Below are 19,971 nucleotides of genomic sequence, written 5' to 3'. Positions count from 1 at the left end.
TTCCTGAATGGCAAGGGGTTGGAGTAGATGGCCATTGTGGTCCCTTCCGCTCTAAAATCCTGTGATTCTACATGGGTCATGATGTATTTTAATTTTTGCTGGAAATGTTAACCCTGTTTCATTACATGGTAATCTGTTTTGTTGCTTGCCACGGTTTGGTGCTAAAGCAATACAAAACTGGGATTATTAAATTAATCATTCATTCCTTCATTTTGATTTATGCCTCGGCTTTCTCCCAAAACAGCAGCTTGCAACAAGATTAAAGGCGGGAGGGGGAAAATCAGGTACAAATAGAAACACAACAAGTTGTAATATTAGAACACAGTGAAACAAATCCTAACGTTAATTGAATTAAATGGATAAAATTCGCTTAAAAGCAATGCAGAAGGATGTTCAAAAAGTACCTCCCCCATTAAAAGCCCATTCCTCAATGTCCAGTCAGTTTTTGTGCTGGTCAGTCTTCATCTGGAGTACCTCTGGGTGCTTCATTTTAAGAAGGATAGAGACAAGTTGGAACAGTTTGAGAGAAAGTCAAAAAGGATAGTAAGAGGTTTGGAAAACAGAACATATGAGGAGAGGTTGAAGGATCTGGGCATGTTCAGCTTGGAGAAGAGAAAATGAATGCAGGACATGATTGCCCTCTTTAAGTATCTCAAGGGCTTTCATGGAAAAGAAGCTGCAGCCCTGCACTTTGATGCCCCAGAAGGTAAGACCAGTCTACTGGTTTTAAGTTACAAGAGAGTAGATTTTGATGGAACATTAGAAGGAACTTCTTGACATTGGGAACAGTTTGGCAGTGGAATCCATTGCCTGGAGAAGTGGTGAGGTCTTCTTCTCTGGACATCTCCCAAAAGATGATGGATAACTACCTGCTTGGGTTGCTTTAGCTGGAGGTCCTACATTGAGCAAGAAGTAGGACTAGAGGGCCCATAAATTCCCTTCCAAGCCTTGGATTCTAGGACTCTATATGGATTTAAATCAAATATTCATTAGGTAGTGGCATCTCCCATGTCTTTGGGATGTGAATCCATTTGACTTTTCCATCTGAACTTTAAAGGAGTTATTCAAAGTGCTGAACTGTATCAGCATTGGGTACTTTTTTCAAAGTTTATACTAAAACCTAAGCTGGTGTGGTGTGGTGGTTTGAGCGCTGGATTATGACTGGAGAGCAAGGTTCAGTTCCCAGCTCAGCCATGGAAACTCACTGGGTGACTTTGGGCAAGTCACACACTCTCAGCCTCAGAGGAAGGCAGTTGCATACCTCTTTTGAATAAATCTTGCCAAGAAAACCCCATGACAGGTTTGCCTTAGTGTCACCATAAGTCAGAAACAACTTGAAGACACACAACACAACACAAGGTGCAGTGGTTTAATGCCAGTCCTGCAGCCACAAGGTTGTGAGTTCGATCCCAGGGCTCCAAGGATGACCTAGCCTTCTATCCTTTCGTAGGTCAGTAAAATGAGTACCCATCTTGTTGGGGGCAATTGGCCTACAGATTGTAAACTGCTTAGAGAGGGCTGAGCTCACTGGTAAGCAGTATAGAAATGCAAATGCTATTGCTAACAGCAGCTAAAACCTGGAGCATGGAAGCCACCAGCTGTCCCTGGGCTGACAGTGATTTCATCCCCTCTGCTTTCACTTCTCTTTGCTCTTGCTTTGTTTCTCCTCTAACTCTCCTCTGCATTTGTGTTTGTGGCAGTCCCATGGCAGTTTGCGCACGGGTCCCTCCTTGCAGCATCATCGTCTCTCTTCCATTTTGCACGTAATTGGCAATGCAATCGTGTTGGATTACGTTTCTGTTGCAACCGCCTTTGGGTGCCACAGGGGCCTGCTACCTTACCTTTAGACTTCAGTCCCAGTTTATTTCATCTCCATTTCACAGGGCAATCTCAACTTTGCCAGCAGTAGGCCTTTCCTCTTCATGTAGTTGAGGGCTTAGGAATTTTTAATATATATATATATTGCTTCATTGAGGGTAACCTGCTTGCATATCAAAAGCAAGGGCTGCCTTCATTCGCGGCTCAGATCATAAACTGGGAAGCGGGGGATGGCAAGGCGTGGGAGGGCACCTGAAATATTTCTGAGAACCTCTACAATGGAATTTGAGCCTTTTATTTCAGTTTCTATTTAACTGCATCCCTTTGAGGCCCTCTGAGGCAAATGCATGGAAATGTTAGACTGTAATTTCATATGAACAGCCTTTCCAGCAGTCCTTCTTGACTATTGTAGGGTTGAAAAGTGGCATCGCTGTGGTCTGGTTTATGTGTGCAGAACCTGCACAAATGTCCTCTTGTTGTGTTGCTTTCTGGAGCAGCCAAAATCATCCAGCTAGCAGCACATGCGCAGAGATACAAACTGCCTGGAAAACTGCAATGAGCAACATCTTTTGTGTGCCTTCAAGTCATTTCCATAGAATCATAGAATCATAGAGTTGGAAGAGACCACTAGGGCCATCCAGTCCAACCCCCTTCTGCCATGCAGGAAATCCAAATCAAAGCATCCCTGACAGATGGACATCCAGCCTCTGTTTAAAGACCTCCAAGGAAGGAGACTCTATCACCCTCCAAGGAAGGAGTGCATTCCACTGTCGAACAGCCCTTACTGTCAGGAAGTTCCTCCTAATGTTCAGGTGGAATCTCTTTTCCTGGAGCTTGCATCCATTGTTCCGGGTCCTGTTCTCTGGAGCAGCAGAAAACAAGCTTGCTCCCTCCTCAATATGACATCCTTTCAAATATTTAAACAGGGCGATCATATCACCTCTTAACCTTCTTTTCTCCAGGCTAAACATCCCCAGCTCCCTAAGTCGTTCCTCATAGGGCATGGTTTCCAGACCCTTCACCATTTTTGTCGCCCTCCTTTGGACACATGGCTCCAGTTTCTCAATGTCCTTTCTGAATTGTGGCGCCCAGAACTGGACACAATATTCTAGGTGGGGCCTGACCAGAGCAGAATACAGTGGCACTATTACTTCTCTTGATCTAGACACTATACTTCTATTGATGCAGCCTAAAATAGCATTGGCCTTTTTAGCTGCCGCATCACACTGTTCACTCATGTTCAACTTGTGGTCTACTTGGACTCCTAGATCCCTTTCACACGTAGTTTCATTCAGCCAGGTGTCACCCATCCTATATCTGTGCATTTTATTTTTCCGCCCTAAGTGCAATACCTTACATTTCTCTGTGTTGAATTTCATTTTGTTAGCTTTGGCCCAGCTTTCTAGTCTATTCAGGTCATTTTGAATCTTGATCCTGTCCTCTGGGGTATTAGCTATTCCCCCTAATTTGGTGTCATCTGCAAATTTGATACCAACTTATGGCAACTCTAAGCCAAACCTATCATTGGGTTTTCTTGGCAAGATTTATTCAGAGCGGATTTGCCATTGCGTTCCTCTGAGGCTGAGAGGATGTGACTTGCGGTGGGTTTTATGGCTGAGCCAGGATTCGAACCCTAGTCTCCAGAGTCGTAGTCCACATTCAAACCACTGTGCCATGCAGCTTTAGTAGAAGGATTTAAGAAGAGGTAGTTTACTAGGGTGAAATCTCTGTTTTTAGAAGCTGTATGCAATTTTGTGTGACTCTTGAGTTTTTCTTTTTTGAGGTACTCCATGTGTCTCCTTCAAGCCACAGAAAGGGTCCTGTCCCTCCTATTGTATGATCCGGTTCATAATTGCATGTTTATGTGTGTGTTTGTGTGTGTGTAGGACAGGAAATAAGTGCTTCCCCCAGGGATTCAGTTCCTCTACTTGTTCCTCTGGAAAATCTCTTTCTCTGTCCAGACTAGCTGCATTCTTATGCCACTTTAATTATGGCTTATGAATTATGGTTTAATAAACTCAAATCTCCAACATGCTGATGTATACACAGCCCATTTGCTCCCATTTCACCCCTTGCATTTGCACAAGTGGTTAAAATACCAGGAATGTGGCTGGTGCCCATTGCTGGTGGTGGGGCAGGGACAAGGTTATCACAGCCAAGGGGTGCCAGAGGATGGCCTTGCTGTCCTAAAATCTCAGGTGGTGCCCTTCCTCATGCGCATGTGTTGAGACATCCTCCCCCTTTCGCTTGCGCGTTCTGCAGAGCACCTGAAAAGACACCACCAACCCTTTCTGAATGTTAAACAGCTATCGTATAAATGGAAAGACGGCTCTTTGCCAGCCTTGGGAGCTTGCTGTGCCCTGGGGAACAACAAGCGGTGGGACTTCACTCCTTTTCAGTGTGGCGATCAATAATGTAGGGTACTGAAACACCTGCAAACAGCCTTCTTCTGTATGCGAAAGGGAGCCCCTTCATTACCTGGCCGGTAGCATCCCTCCTTTCCCCTGCTAAATATTCATGGCATAAACAAAGTCACCGGCTTTCTGTTTGAACAACACAATGAGTTTGTTTTTACCGCTTTGACCTTAAATAACAAACTGATCGTACATGATGAGGACTCAGAATAACAATGCGGTTTAGTGGGATGCTTGGCTGCACTCTCGTCCCCACCTGCCCTGGCCTTTTCAAATGTTTTCATGGAGGAAATTATCTAGCCTTTTCTCTCCCTTCTGCCAGGGTGCATCATTTTCATCATAGACACATAGGATCTTAAGAGTTAGAGGGGCTGCAAAGGCCACCTAGTCCTACCCCAGCATTCAGGAATACACAACAAAAGGACTCCTGAGAGATGTTCACCCAACCTCTGATTTACAAAGAAGGAGGGTCCACCATTCTCCAAGGCAGCCTATTCCATTGTTGAGCAGCTCTTACAGTAAAGTTCTTCTAAATGTTTAGGTGGCATCTCTTTTCTTGGCATCTGAATCCATTGGTTCATGTTCTCGGTTCTGAAGCAGCAGAAAACAAGTTTCTTCCTCCTTCTGCATGACATCCCTTGAGATATTTAAAGACAGCTATCATGTCCACTCTCTTCTTGTAACTAAGGCCTGATTCCCATTACCTTTTAAATCAGATCACAAATCAGTTTGAATTGGTTCAAATGACCCTGGTTCCCACTTGAATGGAATCGCTGAAGCGATTTGGAGGGGGGGCATGCGCTAGATCTGTTTAACCCGTGTCTTTTTGATGCTGATTTTTGGATAAATCAATTCTGAGCAAGTCTGAACCAGATGCGGATTGGAATCGATTACAATTTGCCCTTCAACTGGCTGGAGCGGGTCCATTTTCAACCAATTCATTCGTGAATGTGAACTACAAGTGGGTTATTTTACAGGAAAAAAATGCAATCGGGGCAAATGTAGTGTGAACCACGCTTTGCTGTCAAATAAGTCCATCGATTCAGATCGCAAACCAATTTGTAAGTGACCTAAGTATATCCTACTCCCATTAAAACTTGGGTAGTATCCTCATTCCACTAGAAATATTTGGAGCCATGACCTATGAGTAGTGGCTCCGGAAGCAGGGCATGCTTGTTGTTTTTGTTATTGTGTGCCCTCAAGTTATTTCTAACTTATGGCAACCCTAAGGCGACCCTCTCGCTGAGTTTTCTTGGTGTAATTTGTTCACACAGGCCACTACTCCATGCTGTGTAGGCACCCCTTGAAATGGAAACAGCAGCTTCCGACAAGAGATTTGGCTCTGGAGCAAAATGTGCATTTAACATTATGCCCACTTTGGCCCTTAGTGCAATACAGATTCTGCTTGCAATGTAACAGTCATGAAAATATTATTTCCCCCTTTCTTCCTATGTTTTTCTCTCTTATTAAATGAAAACTGTATTTGGAACAAGCCTTCCACATATCCATGGTTGCTCATGAAGATCCCATCAGAGGGGCTGGGGAAGTTCAATGCTATTGTTTGCTTTCAAGTTGATCCCAACTTATGAAAAGTCACATCTTATGGCAAGATTTGTTTGGAGGGGTTTCGGCATTGCCTTCCTCTAAGGCTGGGAGAGTCAGACTCAGCCAGTGTCTCCCAGTGGGTTTTCAGCTCCAAGTGGAGATTCAAACCTTGATCTCCTGGAGTCCCAGTTGAACACCAAAATCACTCCATTGCATTGGCTCCCATTTAAAAAATAAATAGAGTCAACATCTGTATGCTTTCCCATTGACTGGTAATTTTTTCCCCCTTTCTATTAAATCAAACATATCATTTACTTGCTTGTTGGAGATTCAGGAGAGATTCGCTTCGGGGTTTGAAAAAGACTTTAGTAAGGACAACTGTCCTGTCCAAAAACACCTTTAAAAACCCTGCTGGTTTGGTGGCCACAAAAGAGTGACCTCTTGCTTAATGGGGCTCCTGCCCCTGTAATAATAGTTTAATTATTTAATACTTGTTTATCACATATGCTTCCCTTGTTGAAATTCCCTCTTGACAGAAGCCACCTTGTTACTGGGGCTGCATCTGCATCTGAATGGAGATTTGAATCCTGATCTCCCAGAGTCTTAGTGCAGTGCTCAAACCACTACACCACACTCTGAATTTTATTACCAGAATAACATTCTGCAAATAATACAAATAAAGACACCAAAAAACGGAACTCTAGCAAACAGAACTCATGCCTAACGGTGCATCTGTGCTGTAGAAATAATGCATCTTGACCCCACTTTAACTGCTATGGTTCCATCCTACAAGTTCCTGGGATTTATAATTTTGTGAGGCACCAGCACTCTTGGGCAGAGAGAGGCTTTGCAAAACTACAGATCCCAGGATTCCATTGGATGGAGCAAGAGCACTTAAAGTAAGGTCAGACTGCATTGTTTCAACAGTGTAGATGCACCCTTAGTCTGTCACCTATGCACAGGTGCAAAAGTAGCATGCGTTCCTCAGATTTAATGGTCAAACTAGTCGCGCTCAGAGTTCCTAATCTCTTTTTCTTTGTCCAAAATCACCCACAAAAAGAACTAAATCTACAGAACTGCACCAGAGAGAAAGGGGGTAAAACCCTCCAGTGGTTAAACCTGGTATTAGCTTGGAGAGGTAGGTAATTTGCAGAGACGGTAAGAATACCCCCAACCTGCCTTGTTTCCCCTTCATTGCAAATACCGTCTTGGGAGGGGAAACAGGAGCTACAAGTATTCCACCGAGGGAAGAACGAAGAGCAGTCTTTTCAAATCTTCACATGGAGCAGAAATCCCACAGCAAACAATTAAGTACCATTCATGTGGCCCATATGGACTCCTCTGCCGTTGAACAGAGAGGTATTAAATATCAGTCTATTTATGGCACAGTTCCTTAATATAGCCGTAACGTGTCGTTCCCCCCGGGGTTATCCATTTCCACCTCTTCGAATTGAATTAAGTATCACTTTTCCATTTTTACTCACTCCTCCAAGCGCAGCCTCTCCGCTAGACTATACAACACTGATTAAGTTGCTGAACTCTCCAAGGGGGGAAAATGGAGTCGGGGCTGGGATGGAGGCAATGGAGGAGGAGAGAACGGTCGCCACGCCGAGCCCAGCTGCGGATTAATTTTAATAAATGGGATGGAGATCTGAGACCATATTGCCAGAGAAAAGATCCAAATAACACTTGATGCCCAGCGTAATGGAATAAATGACTCTCTAAGGACTGGCGAGGGAGATAGCGTATTGTTGTTATTACAGAAGGTGGAGAGGTTGCGCGCATGTATGTTATTTGTATAAGAGTGCCCACCCGCATTTTAATTCCATAAGTCATGCTTCCCAAATTGAGGTTAGAATGTTAATGATTTTCCCCGCTAGGATTAATAATCTCCTGCTGATTTTGAACAGCCCTTTGCCTGCTACAGAACTAATAGTGATGGCCTATTTGTATTTACTCAGAAGTGAGTCCCATAGTCCACTCTGTTGGACTGCAATTCTTGGAGACATTCTTGATTCCTGGCTTGGCCATGAAACCCACTGGGTGACTTTGGGCAAGTAATGCTCTCTCAGCCTCAAGGGAAGGCCATGGCAAACCTCTCTGAACAAATCTTGCCACAAAAAAACCCATGATAGGTTTGCATTAGGGTTGCCATAAATTGGAAAAGACTTGAAGGCACACAACAACAACAACAACAACAACATAGTGTACCATAGGGCTCACTCTCTAGTAAGTGTACATTGGACTATAGACAGACCGGAGGAAACACTTGGCACCATGAATGAAAAAAACTTGAAGTAACTCCTTTCTTGGAGGGGGAAGGGCATGTAGAACTATATGTCCCAGAATCTACATGTTCCAGCATGACCACATCTAACCACCCAATCTAGCCACCTTGGAAGCTGGTGGCTTCCAAGTCCTTGCAGTAGTAGTAATTTTTGCTCTGGGGTTAAATGTTAAAGGAGCTGTCCAAAGTGCATAGCATATAGGTGACAAGAAGGCATGTACTGTACAGTGAGTGAGCCCTTGGTGTCAGCTGGGGTTTGGTTCTAGGATCCCTCCATGTATCTGCGGGTTCTCAAGTCCTGTTATACACAACGGTGTAATGAAATGGTATTCCTTATATAAAATGGCAAAATCAAGGTTTGCTCTTTGGAACCACACTTTCCGGAATGGTCAAGGTAACATGGGGATATTAGACAGTTGCAGTGCAAAAAAGTAGGCTTTATTACCTGATCCTTCCTCACTCTCAGTTATGTTATAATCCTGCCAATGTCAAATGGTCTTCCTTATTTCTTTGCACCACTTTTCTGCATCATCCCTAGTGGTAATCCCTACAAAAGTAGGCCCATTTAATCAATTGTTGAATGTTGAGTCCACATATGTAAATCCCATTGATTTTTGTGGGTTTTTCTGGCTATGGGGCCATGTTCTAGAAGAGTTTATTCCTGATGTTTTGCCAGCATCTGTTGCTGGCATCTTCAGAGAAGATGCCAGCCACAGATGCTGGTGAGACATCAGGAATAAACTCTTCTAGAACATGGCTACATAGCCCGAAAGCCTTCAACTTCACATTAAATCCCATTGCTCTTGCTGAGGTTGCCAATAGGATTCAGGTCTTAATCTGTGTGCCATCTGCATTGTGTGTCCCTTAAGTTATAATCCTTATCAAACATGCTCCACGCTTGGTCACCTGCTTTCATTGCTATGATAAAGTTCTTTGTTGAATGGGTTCAATTTAAATTGTAAGAGTCCATGAGGACTTTGTGCTGTTTTTGTTCCCATTGCTCCCTTCTCTCAGTGGCAGAGGTGGAATTTAAGCTGCATCCCTCCCTTGCTTTCGTTTGCGTTCATTTGCAAATTGGCTTCTGCAATCTAAGTAGTGCATAATTTTGTGTAGCAAGCCGTTTATCTCGGATTTTGAAGTCACACTTGTTTGGAGCCTCGCTCTATCTACTTGTTTGCTTGCCTCCCTCAATGAGGACAGTGATTCACACGACATTAAGCCCTTGTCTTTTGTGATGAGCGTTTCGTTCATGATGTTTTTCTTAATGAGCAAACAGCTGTTCGGAGAGATTTGACATCCTACCTTTCCCACCTCCCACCGCTGAACAGCTGCCAAGACTTTGTCCCTGTCCGCCTTTCGCAATTGCAAAACAGCCATTGTAATAACTATCGTTTCAGAAAACAATGGAAGTTTTGCAGAAGGACATTATCTAAACCAGAGAGGAGCAACCATCCACCGGCTCAAGTTATATCCAGGCTCCCAAAGACACTTTCTTAGTACAGTCAGCCCTCCGTATCCATGGGTGCTTTATGCATGGTTTCAACCATCCATGCTTTACAAAGAGTAAAACTATATTGCAGAATGGGACCATCAGCAGAAACACCATCCTTTGCACCAACATTGGTATTCAGGACAAGGGTAGTGTGGTAGAACTGCCATTGATCAGCATGAGTGTAGATTTATACTGTGCCAGCACACAACACAATGTAATGTAGGATCTCAGCCATAGTCCAGGAAGCGTGAATTGTGTCAGTTCCCTTAAAACTGCAGACCAAATGACATTCTCCCCGTCCCAAGTGCCACCATAATGGCAAGTAGCTTACTTTTTGATTTTTTAAGTTATCAACAGTAAGTTATTACATGTCACTTTGAGCAGCTAAGGGATCAGTATTTTCGTCCAGGCCTCGGAGGTGGAGAAGATCTGCTGGACCTGATCCTATTCCCCACCACCACTCCCCTCTCCTTTTGTGTCGTGTCTTCTTAGATTGTAAGCCTGAGGGCAGGGAACCGTCTGACTAAAACATTTATGTACAGCGCTGTGTAAACTTACAGCGCTTTATAAATAAAGGTTAATAATAATAATAATAAAATATTAACATTTTCCACAGTTGCATTCTTTCTTTTTTCCCTATGAAGTATCTGCAAGCAAACCCATGCTTCCGTTCTCTCTCTCCGTTGGATTATAAAGGAAACAAAGGCCCTGAAAATATTCCTGGTGCAAACATATTCTTCAGCAGACAAGGATTTCCCAGCATCTGTCCTTTCTTGCTTAACCTGGTTTCGTTTTTGCTTTTCAGGGGGAGAACTGTTCCATTACATGCGCAGCTGGAACCTATGGCATCAACTGCTCAATGATCTGCAACTGCAGAAACGATGGCTCATGCTCCCCGGTGGACGGTTCCTGCTTTTGCCGAGAAGGTAAAGCCAGTCTGTTTCAAGGGTCGCTGTGAGGAAGCATTCTTTCTCATGGAAGGGTTGCAGGCTGTGAAAGAAGTCACCATTGCCAATTGCTGAAGAAAGAAAAGCGTACAAAACAGCCCCTTAGGTAGAACTTGGGTGCATCTACACTGCAGAAATAATGCCATTTGACACCACTTTAGCTGCTGTGGCTCCATCCTACAAAATTCTGGGATTTGTCGTTTGGTGAGGCACCAGGACTCTTTAGCAGAGAAGGCTAAAGACCTTGTAAAATTACAGATTTGAGGATTTAATAGCACAGAGCTACAACACTTAAAGTGGTGTCAAACTGCATTATTTCTACCCTCAGACACACTATTTTACTCTCTCTGGCCTGTTACAGACTGCCAAAATAAAGCTGCTTCGGGTCTCTTTGGAGGTATGCTGTTTAAATGATGCATGCATCCTAAGAATCCGGAAGCTGCACCAAAGCTGCACTCCAGTGCTTAGGAATGGAGTGTGGCATTGGCGCAACCTCTGGACTCTTAGGGCCCATGCATCATTTAAATAGCATACCTCCAAAGAGACCTGAAGCAGCTTTATTTTGGCAGTCTGTAACAGGCCTCAGTGTTAAGAATATTTCTACAATGGTTTTCAATTGAAGAGTACTCACTTCACTGATGAATGGTGGAATGAGGAGAAACCTAGTGCTTCATTTAACCATCTATCCACAAAGTCACACATTGACTTATATCTTGGTTGTTTCTGCGATGAACATGCTTCACACAACATCTAGAAGAAACCTCTCCAGATGTTGCCATGTCTCCTTTATATCCTTTGTCCCACACTTGGATGCACACTGAGAAATCTGGAAGTGCATGCAACAGCATCACTTTTTTAAATGCATGCTTTTTTCCAAGACAGATGCTCAGTGGGAAGCAGCAGTTGACTCACCTGTCTTGTTTTCTTGTGTTTCCAGGTTGGCAAGGAGTGGACTGTTCCATCCCTTGTCCGAGCGGCACTTGGGGTCTCAGTTGTAACCAGACCTGCTATTGTGCCAATGGAGCTGCCTGCGACCCGGTGGATGGGATGTGCCTTTGCTCCCCTGGATGGCAAGGGGACTTCTGTGATGAACCATGCCCTGTAAGTCTTCTTTTCATCCTTACTTGTTGTTGTGTGCCTCCAAATCATTTCAAGCTATGTGAAGCCCAGAATTCTCCCAGAGGTTGTCCGCCCTTTTGGACTGACAGCATCACTGTTGTTGTGTGCCTTCAAGACATTTCCAACTTATAGCAACCCTAAAGCAAACCTATCATGGGGTTTTCTTGGCACGTTTCCTCAGTGCTTATGGTGATATACTGCCTATATCCAAATATTTAAACCAATGTTGCAGATAATTTCTGCATGCAGTGATGGAAGGGAGGGGGAGAGAAAGAAACTGAGAAAGATTAAATATGACAGAAAGGCTTTCCCTGCCCTTGTTTTTCTCTTTTTGGAAGGATGGGACCTACGGCCTGAATTGCAGCGAACGCTGTGACTGCAGCCATGCAGATGGATGTGATCCTGTCACGGGATATTGCTGCTGTCTTGCTGGATGGACAGGTAAAGTGGCATGCAATCCAGTACATTGCCATGTTATTCAGTCTGCAACCAGTGTTTAAGGAGTACATTAGTCTTTAAACCCTGTTTTATCCCTTCAGGGTCTGCAATGCTGAAGGTGCATCTGCACTGCAGAAATAATACAGTTTGACGCTGCTTTAATTGCTATGGCTCCATGCTGGGATTTCCCACCTCTGTCAGAGAGTTTGAGCACAACAACAAACTACAAATTCCAGAATTCCATAGCAGCGAGCCATAGCAATTAAAGCAGTGTCAAATTGTGTTATTTCTGCATTGCAGATACAACCTAAGACTCAGCCAACGTTGGACAAAGGGAGCAGTGGCAATTCTACCTTGCAGGGTTGTTGTTTATTCCTGGTGATTTCATCTACCCATCCTCCGTTTGGACTGCAGTCCTTCACACACGCCGCCTTAGTCTGTTTTTACCAAAGCTCAAATCCTGATTTCAGTATATGTACTATCAGGAAAGTCTATGTATTATTTGCTCCCATTGCGTCGGTCTCTCTGACAGACAAGGCTAAATAATCGCATAAAAACTACTCATCCCAGGATTCCATTGCACTGTGCACTGTGTTATTCCCATTGCATAGACACAAGACGGAGGCTGAGAGGTGGAGGAAGGTGGCCGCATTGGGGCAAATGATGCTTTAACCAATTGATCTATTTGAAAGGCAGCAGTTGTGTGCAGTGCATGTATTATTTGTAGAGTTGTATGCAGCGCATGTATTGTGTGCAGTACATGTATTATTTGACCCAACTTTACCCTGACGGTTGCAGAATCAAGTTGGGCAGCATCTGTGGCAGCGGAGGTGTGTGAGGTTTTCTTTGGGAATTTGGCCACTTTCCTTGCAACTCAAAGTAGAGCATGATTTGGAGCAGTGCTGAAGTGTGCAGATTTGGAGTTGTTGCACATGGGTCCTTAATTACTGGCCCTGGACAACTTTCTCCTCCTTCTCCCCCGTCGAGTGGCATCAGCATCGCAGTGGCAAGGCTCCCCTAAGAAAACAGTGGGGTTGCGGAAGAAGCTTTTTGAAGTCCTCCCAAATCAAAAGGCAACTTTATAAATATAATTAAGCAGCATGGAAGGAAGCAAAACAGGAAAGGAAGGGAAGGAGAGGAAGCGACGGAGCTGCGTTGCTTAGAAACCAGGCGCATCCCACGCCGTTTATGGTGGAACATTGACAGCGTGCAAATCCACGTTGTGGCTGCGTCTCCTTTCTCGTGCCAAATGCTCACCTGGGCACTGTGCAGCCAGAGACTTTATTCCAGAAAGGAAGCTGTGTAAGGCTTGGCAGCAAAACAGCAACACTTTTCAGTGAGCATATTTATTGTGGCATAAGGCGCAATTGTCAGACACACCAGCCTGTAGAGGATCCACCAAGAGATATGTTGACATCTCCAGATGCCCACGTTCCTATGGAGAAAACAATGTGACCCTCGTTTTCTTGCCTCATTTGTCCCCACTACAAAAATGGGCATAATGGAAATCTATTTCTTTGGATGGTTACAAGGACGAAGAAGACACACTAGCTTGTAGAAGGTCCACCAGGAGATATGGTGACATCTTTAGATGCCTATTTTCCTATGGAGAAAACAATGTGACCCTCATTGGTCTCCACTGCAAATTGGGCATAATGGCAATCTATTGCTAAGATGGTTGCAGGGATGACAAAGGTATTGGAAATGGTGGACATGTTACTCCTTTCCCCTGATATTCCTAGCTTTCTTCATACAAGGGCACTTTTAAGATGGAGAAGCATTCAAGCACATGATTCTTGCTCCTTGCACTTTGAAACGGTGCAGCGCTAGCAAGACAGAGTATTTCCAAGCAATATGGTTTGGTTCTGATATTTGTAGAGCTGTGTTTGGGGAAGAATATCTAATACAGGTTGAGTATCCAAAATGTTTGGGACGAGAAGTGTTCTGGATTTTGGAATTTTTCTCTTTTGGATTTTGAAATGTTTGCATATACATAATGATATCTCTTGGGGATGGGACCCAAGCCTAAACATGAAATTGATTGATGTTTGTTATACACATACTGAAGGTAACTTTAAACACATTTTAAATAATTTTGTGCATGAAACAAAGTGTGTACATTGAACTATCAGAAAGCCAATGTGCCACCGTCTCAGCCACCAAAGTGGACAATTTTGGATTTTGGACTATTTATTTTAGGTTTCTGGATATGGGAGATTTAAACTGATTTTAAAAGTCAACCTATGGATTCTTCTTCCTTTAGCCCAGTACTTTTAGTGCAACATGATTTTTTCTCCTATTTGCAAAGTTTGCAAACTGAAGAGGAAATTGAAGTGATAAGAGTCCCGTATTAGATGTGCATGGTTATTTAACATTATTTTGTGAACCGCACCATGTTGTCCATTTTGCAAACATGCCCTTATAAATAATAGAGGGTCTAAACTTGCAAGGGAAAGTAAGAGATGCTGTCCTGGATTTTATTCCTAATTAGACATGGCCTAGAAAGATCAGAAAAGTTCAGGCACTTCTGAAGCGCTTGCGCTCTCGGCGCACAAGGGCGATCCACACGACTCTCAGATCCTAATGGCCACCGCCGGTCTGATCTTTAAAAAGTTATTCTGTATGTTCATCTCCACACACGGGACTTGCATTGATGTCGGTTTCTGTGCAGAAGATCAAGGAGAGGAGAAATAACTGTACTTTTAAAAAGAGAGAGAGAGAGATTCCCAAGATAGCATTCATTTTATTTTATATATATATATATACACACAAAACCCAGAAACTAATACTATGAATAAAGCAGACCAGAAATCCTGGGAGAGGAAACTTGGATAAAATGGCGATAGGCTGGCATATAGTCCTTGGCTTATTTTTAAAATTATATTAAAGCAAATTTCTCATCCACTCCATCAATCCAGGTAATGATAGATTTTAAGGATCTATGTCCGTATGCTGGGTATGAGACGCAGCAAAACTGCAACTGACCTTATATCTAAAAAGGACAATGTTTGGTGAGCCTTCTCCGTTGGAGAGCTCTGGTGCCACAACAAACTTCAAATCCATAGCACTGAGCCATGGCCATTAAAGTGGTGCAAACTGAATTATTTCTGCAGTGCAGATGGAGCATAACTCAATATATTTGGCTATAAGAAGCAGTAAAATAGCGACTACAAAGGACAGTTCTGGACATTACTAGTTTCTTGCAAAAGAATGATTTCAAGTTGTTGTAGAAGCAACACTCCTGACCCTTAGCCATAGTTAAGAAAGTATAGGGTTTACAGGTACAATCCCTCTCCATCTCTCCCCCATATTCTCCTAGCCATAACTTGCCTCCCCACCAGCCTTAACCATGATTAAGCATTGCTACTACAATGCTGTTAATCATAGTTAGTGCTTAGGCCTCTTCATTCTTTGCATTGCTATGATCTGAGGCTAGTTTCGGAGCCCAAATCAATCCTTGTTCAGAATTAACTGGGGTTAATAATGCTGGCATAGGTTCTGGCTGCATCTGCACTGGAGAAATAAGGCAGTTTGACACTGCTTTAACTGCCATGGCTTGGTGATAGAAGAAGCATTTAGGGTACATCTACACTACATAAATAAGGCAGTTTGACACCACATTAACTGCCATGAAGGAAGTCTGGGATTTGTAGTTTGTGGTGGCACCAGAGCTCTCTGACAGAGAAGGCTAAATATTGCACCAAACTACACATACCAGAATTCCACAGTATTGCGCCATGGCAGTTAAAACGATGTCAAACTGCATTATTTCTGCAGTGCGGGTGCAGCTCCTGGTGCAATAATCCACATGCTTTATTTCTACCACTCTTTCCTCCCAAGACCAGGACTTAACCTTAGAGAATAAAAAGAAATACAGCCTCAGACGACTCCTACTCAGCCTCCTTTTCAGTTATGGAAATGATGCATTTGCTCTGCCTTTTCCAAGGATGCAGCCAGAGATTTTGCTCCTAGGTTTTGCAGTCGGCGCCTTTTCTCTTCTCCTCCAACCCTTGACTGATTCCTTTGGGGGACTGAGAAAGCCTGCTAGGAAATGATGCTAAATATGCCAGGAGTATAAACAGCCCCATAAATCTGCAGTGGGGCTAAGCCCAGGTTATGACTTATGGCACCCAGAAGAGAGCCGTTGCAGTAGATTTTGATGTTGCTGACATATGTACATAGGGGTTTATCACACAAAGGAGATTGGGAACTTATCCCATGAATATCCCGGAAAAATCACGTAACAGTTTTGCATGACGTCGCACAAAACCTGCCATTACCGTGGTCACAAAGAAGCGTTAAGGCACATCTTTTTACTTTTGGGATTTCAGCGACAAAGCATTTCCGATATCATTTTATTTGCATGTGATTCTCATACACAGTTACTCGTCATTTTCACTTTATTTGCGGGATGCTTTGAATGCGCTTTAATCTCTCTTTAATGCTGAAATTAACCCCAGTGTGATAAACTCCACAGCGAAAGAAACTCATGATGATGTTGACTCTGGGAGTTAATGGTATAGAGAAGAAGTAATAAGGGAACTCTAAGGAAGGAGAATTCAGCTCAGAGAGATGCATTTGGCAAGCCAAGAGCAACATCCCTACTGTCAGTCAAACGCACCGAAACATGTTTCGGGTCTCCTGTGAACACATTAATTCAGGAATGCCGGGAAAAAACCCTTCTTTTTTTCTCCCTTCCACTCGGGGGAAGGCCGCTTTTGAATTTGGAGAGAAACGGACACTTTTGACGCAAAGCTGGGAGGTATTTTCAACCAGGTTTGCGCATCGGCGCTATAGGCAAGCGCAGGAAAGGAAGCCATCTTTGATCCGCTTTGTAGGGAGCAATAAAGGAGTTATTTTAAACATCATTGTTTTGCCCATTTCAATAGTGCTGTATTTTGCCCATTTCAATAGTGGTATAACCTGAATTGAGGTGGTTTGTGTGGTTTTCGAATACCATTAACGCTTAAAGGGCTGCAGACATAATCCAGTTCTGCACCACTTGAACTGCCCTGGATCAATGCTATGGAATTCTGGGAATGGTAGTTTTGTGTGACATTTAGCCTCCCACAAGAAACTACAGTTCCCAGCATTAACACTGAGTCAAGACAGGTAAAGTGGTGTCAAAGTGGATTATTTCTCCAGTGTGGATGCAGCAATACGTACGTTTCTGCTCCTTATGACAACGTTATCAGTCCATGCTTCACACAAATAGGTTTGCATTGCACAGTTGCTTCAGATAATGACCATCGATTAAACATCCTTTCACGAATTAACGTATTTTCACACCATGTTTCAAGCCCAGTATGTTTCAAGGGAATCATTTCACATATTGCTGCCATGAATTGTTTTTTCACACTTGCAAATGCCATCATTTAAAGACTACATATGAAACGATGGCTTGCATATGTAGATAATTCATCCCAGAACTGAGTGCCATGGACTGAACTTGCTGTCGTCTTCAGATGCAATGCTATTAAATGGAATGCATTTTCCCTGTTTCCTTCCCAGAGTCAAAACAGATATGAAAAGGAATACATATTACATGAAATTAATCCTTTATTTTTAACCCTTCACTAAATAATTTCCTGAAAGGCAAATGTAGTGGGGACCACACTCTGCTGTCGAATTGATCCATCGATTCGGATTGCAAACGGCTTTTTTTGGTACCAATCACAAAGCAAAGAATGGTAAATGGAGGTGAGGAAAAGCCCATGCTATGACAAGCAGACATCTTTCACCACTTGAGGGCGCACTTCTGTAAAATATGTGCTATGCATATTGTATAGTTCTTGCATATTGTATAATTCAGTAGATGGAAGGGAATCAAGTCATTTATGCCAACCTTGACAAACTATGAATACCCTGAGTTCAGGTTCCCTTGGCCGATATAAGGGCAGACTATAAACATCTTTGTCCTTAGGAGACCTCCGCTCATGTTTTATAAAGTCTGAGTTTACAAGGTGTGTAAGCTTTTTGCAACCTACACAAACCAGGTTGTTAAACAAGAGACATACGGTGCATTTTAGTGTGTGTTTGTGTTTTAAAAAGCCATTATGTTTAATTGGTTCCTTTTAGTCTTCTTCTATCATATAAAATATAATGTAAAATATAGCCAAAATTTTTTTTACCCATTTCCCATTAAGTCGTCGTTTCTGGCTGGCTGTCCCCATTATCTGCAGAATTTTGCATTTAAATGCCATTGAAAACTCGGCCGGATTTTCAAACTATAAGTGTTCATTGCAGTGGTCATTCTTGCATCCGTGCATTATCCTTTTTTTACTTAAAAGGGTGGGCATTTCAGTCGGCCGCCGAAAAGGTTTTATTTCGCCCCGTCTCTTCTTTTACCTGCCTCCATTAGGCTTCTCTGAAAGGCAAAGTCTGTCTCTCTCTTTTATTTTATTTTTTCCCTCCATCAAAAATAGGAACACTTAGTGCTCTGGCTTCTGCGAGGGCCCTCTGAATCTTTAAATGTATCATAAGCCTATTAGAAATCAACTTTAATTTTTCATTGGCTTAATTTCAAGCGAGATGATAAGATTTTAATGTCCTCCTTTTGCTTAAAAATTCTCTCTTTGACAAGGAACCTTAAGAATGACTCCTGCTGGTTACCAGGCTATTTTATACCCCCCTTTTCCCCCCATTTAATTTGCATTGGCCAAGTTATCAAAGGCTTCGCCAAAGTCCTTTCCCCATTAATTCCGCCTCTCAAACTTCTTGAGCGGCACCAGATCCGTATCGTTTGGTCAAGTTGGCTTTTCCTTGGCTCTAAAGATAGTCAGAAGCAGCCACAATTTATTTTTTAGGGCACAGGCTGGGAATTATACAAAGAAGAAAAGGCAGAAATAAATTACAAAATAAGGAGATTAAAATGGGAAGAAAGACGATGGATGATGGCTGCAATCCTATGGCAGAGACCTCTGGTACCAAAGCCTCTCAGCTTTCTGCAGAGGTGCAAACAGAGCTGTGTTTTTTCTTCCCTCTGTGGTTTAATAAATACGGTGCATTTAATATATATATATATATAATTATTATTAACCTTTATTTATAAAGCGCTGTAAATTTACACAGCGCTGTACATACAATCTTTTAGTTAGACGGTTCCCTGCCCTCAGGCTTACAATCTAAGAAGACATGACACAAAAGGAGAAGGGAGTGGTGGTGGGGAATGGGATTAGGTCCAGCAGTTCTTCTCCACCTCCGAGACCTGGACCAAGGCAGATGGACTGAAGGGAGGGCTTGGCTTATAGGGTGCATTTTTGTTGTTCTTGTGTGCCTTCCGGTCATTTCTGACTTATGGTGATTCTGAAGAGAACTATAGGGAAAAAAGGCCAAATGGCATTTGTCCTTGATCCAGCATTGGTCTCAAGCTGCTGCCGCACTGCAGAATTAATACAGTTTGACACTGCTTTAACTGTCATGGCTCCATCCTGGGATTTGTAGTTTGTTGTGGCACCAGAATCACTATACATCGCCTTACCATTCGGTCTGCCACCGCTTCAAGGGAGTATATTAGTCTTTTGACCCTGTTTTTATCCCTTCAGGGTCAGGGAGATTTGCAATGCTGGCTAAGGTAGTATCTGCACTGCAGAAATAGTACAGCTTGAAACTACTTTCATTGCCATGGCTCCATGCTATGGGATCCTGGGATTTGTAGTTTGCCGTGGCACCAGAGCTCTCTGACAGAGGCGGCGAAATAGCTTGCCAAACTACAAATCCCTGGGGGTATATTGATGACGCAGAATTGGATAGCAGGGAACCATGGCTGTTAAAGCAGGGTCAACCTGGGTTATTTCTTCTGTGCAGATGCAGCCAGTGATGTATTTTTCTCCTTCCCCAAATTATTATTATATTTATATCTCACCTTCCTCCCAGTACAGGGACTCAAGGCGGCACTGGAAGCAAACCAAC

The 19,971-nt window shown here is 43.1% G+C and overlaps 1 protein-coding gene across 8 annotated transcripts in view; it reads left to right on the top strand.

Moving 5' to 3' along the window:
• The window catches only part of MEGF11 (multiple EGF like domains 11), a 277,220-nt gene that overhangs the window by 217,357 nt on the left and 39,892 nt on the right, over positions 1-19,971 (top strand). For all 8 annotated transcript variants that reach the window (XR_006104620.1, XM_042474946.1, XM_042474943.1 and 5 more), the window contains 3 exons: positions 10,362-10,482; positions 11,441-11,604; positions 11,961-12,063. Coding sequence is in view for 7 of the 8 variants with exons in the window: in XM_042474946.1 (XP_042330880.1) it covers positions 10,362-10,482; positions 11,441-11,604; positions 11,961-12,063 (388 nt within the window). In the remaining variant the exon portion in view is untranslated. The remainder of the gene's footprint in view (positions 1-10,361; positions 10,483-11,440; positions 11,605-11,960; positions 12,064-19,971) is intronic.

The sequence above is a fragment of the Sceloporus undulatus genome, chromosome 6, assembly GCF_019175285.1.
Source record: "Sceloporus undulatus isolate JIND9_A2432 ecotype Alabama chromosome 6, SceUnd_v1.1, whole genome shotgun sequence".
NCBI classification, from domain to species: domain Eukaryota; kingdom Metazoa; phylum Chordata; class Lepidosauria; order Squamata; family Phrynosomatidae; genus Sceloporus; species Sceloporus undulatus.
This window is presented reverse-complemented; position numbering and strand designations above follow the sequence as displayed.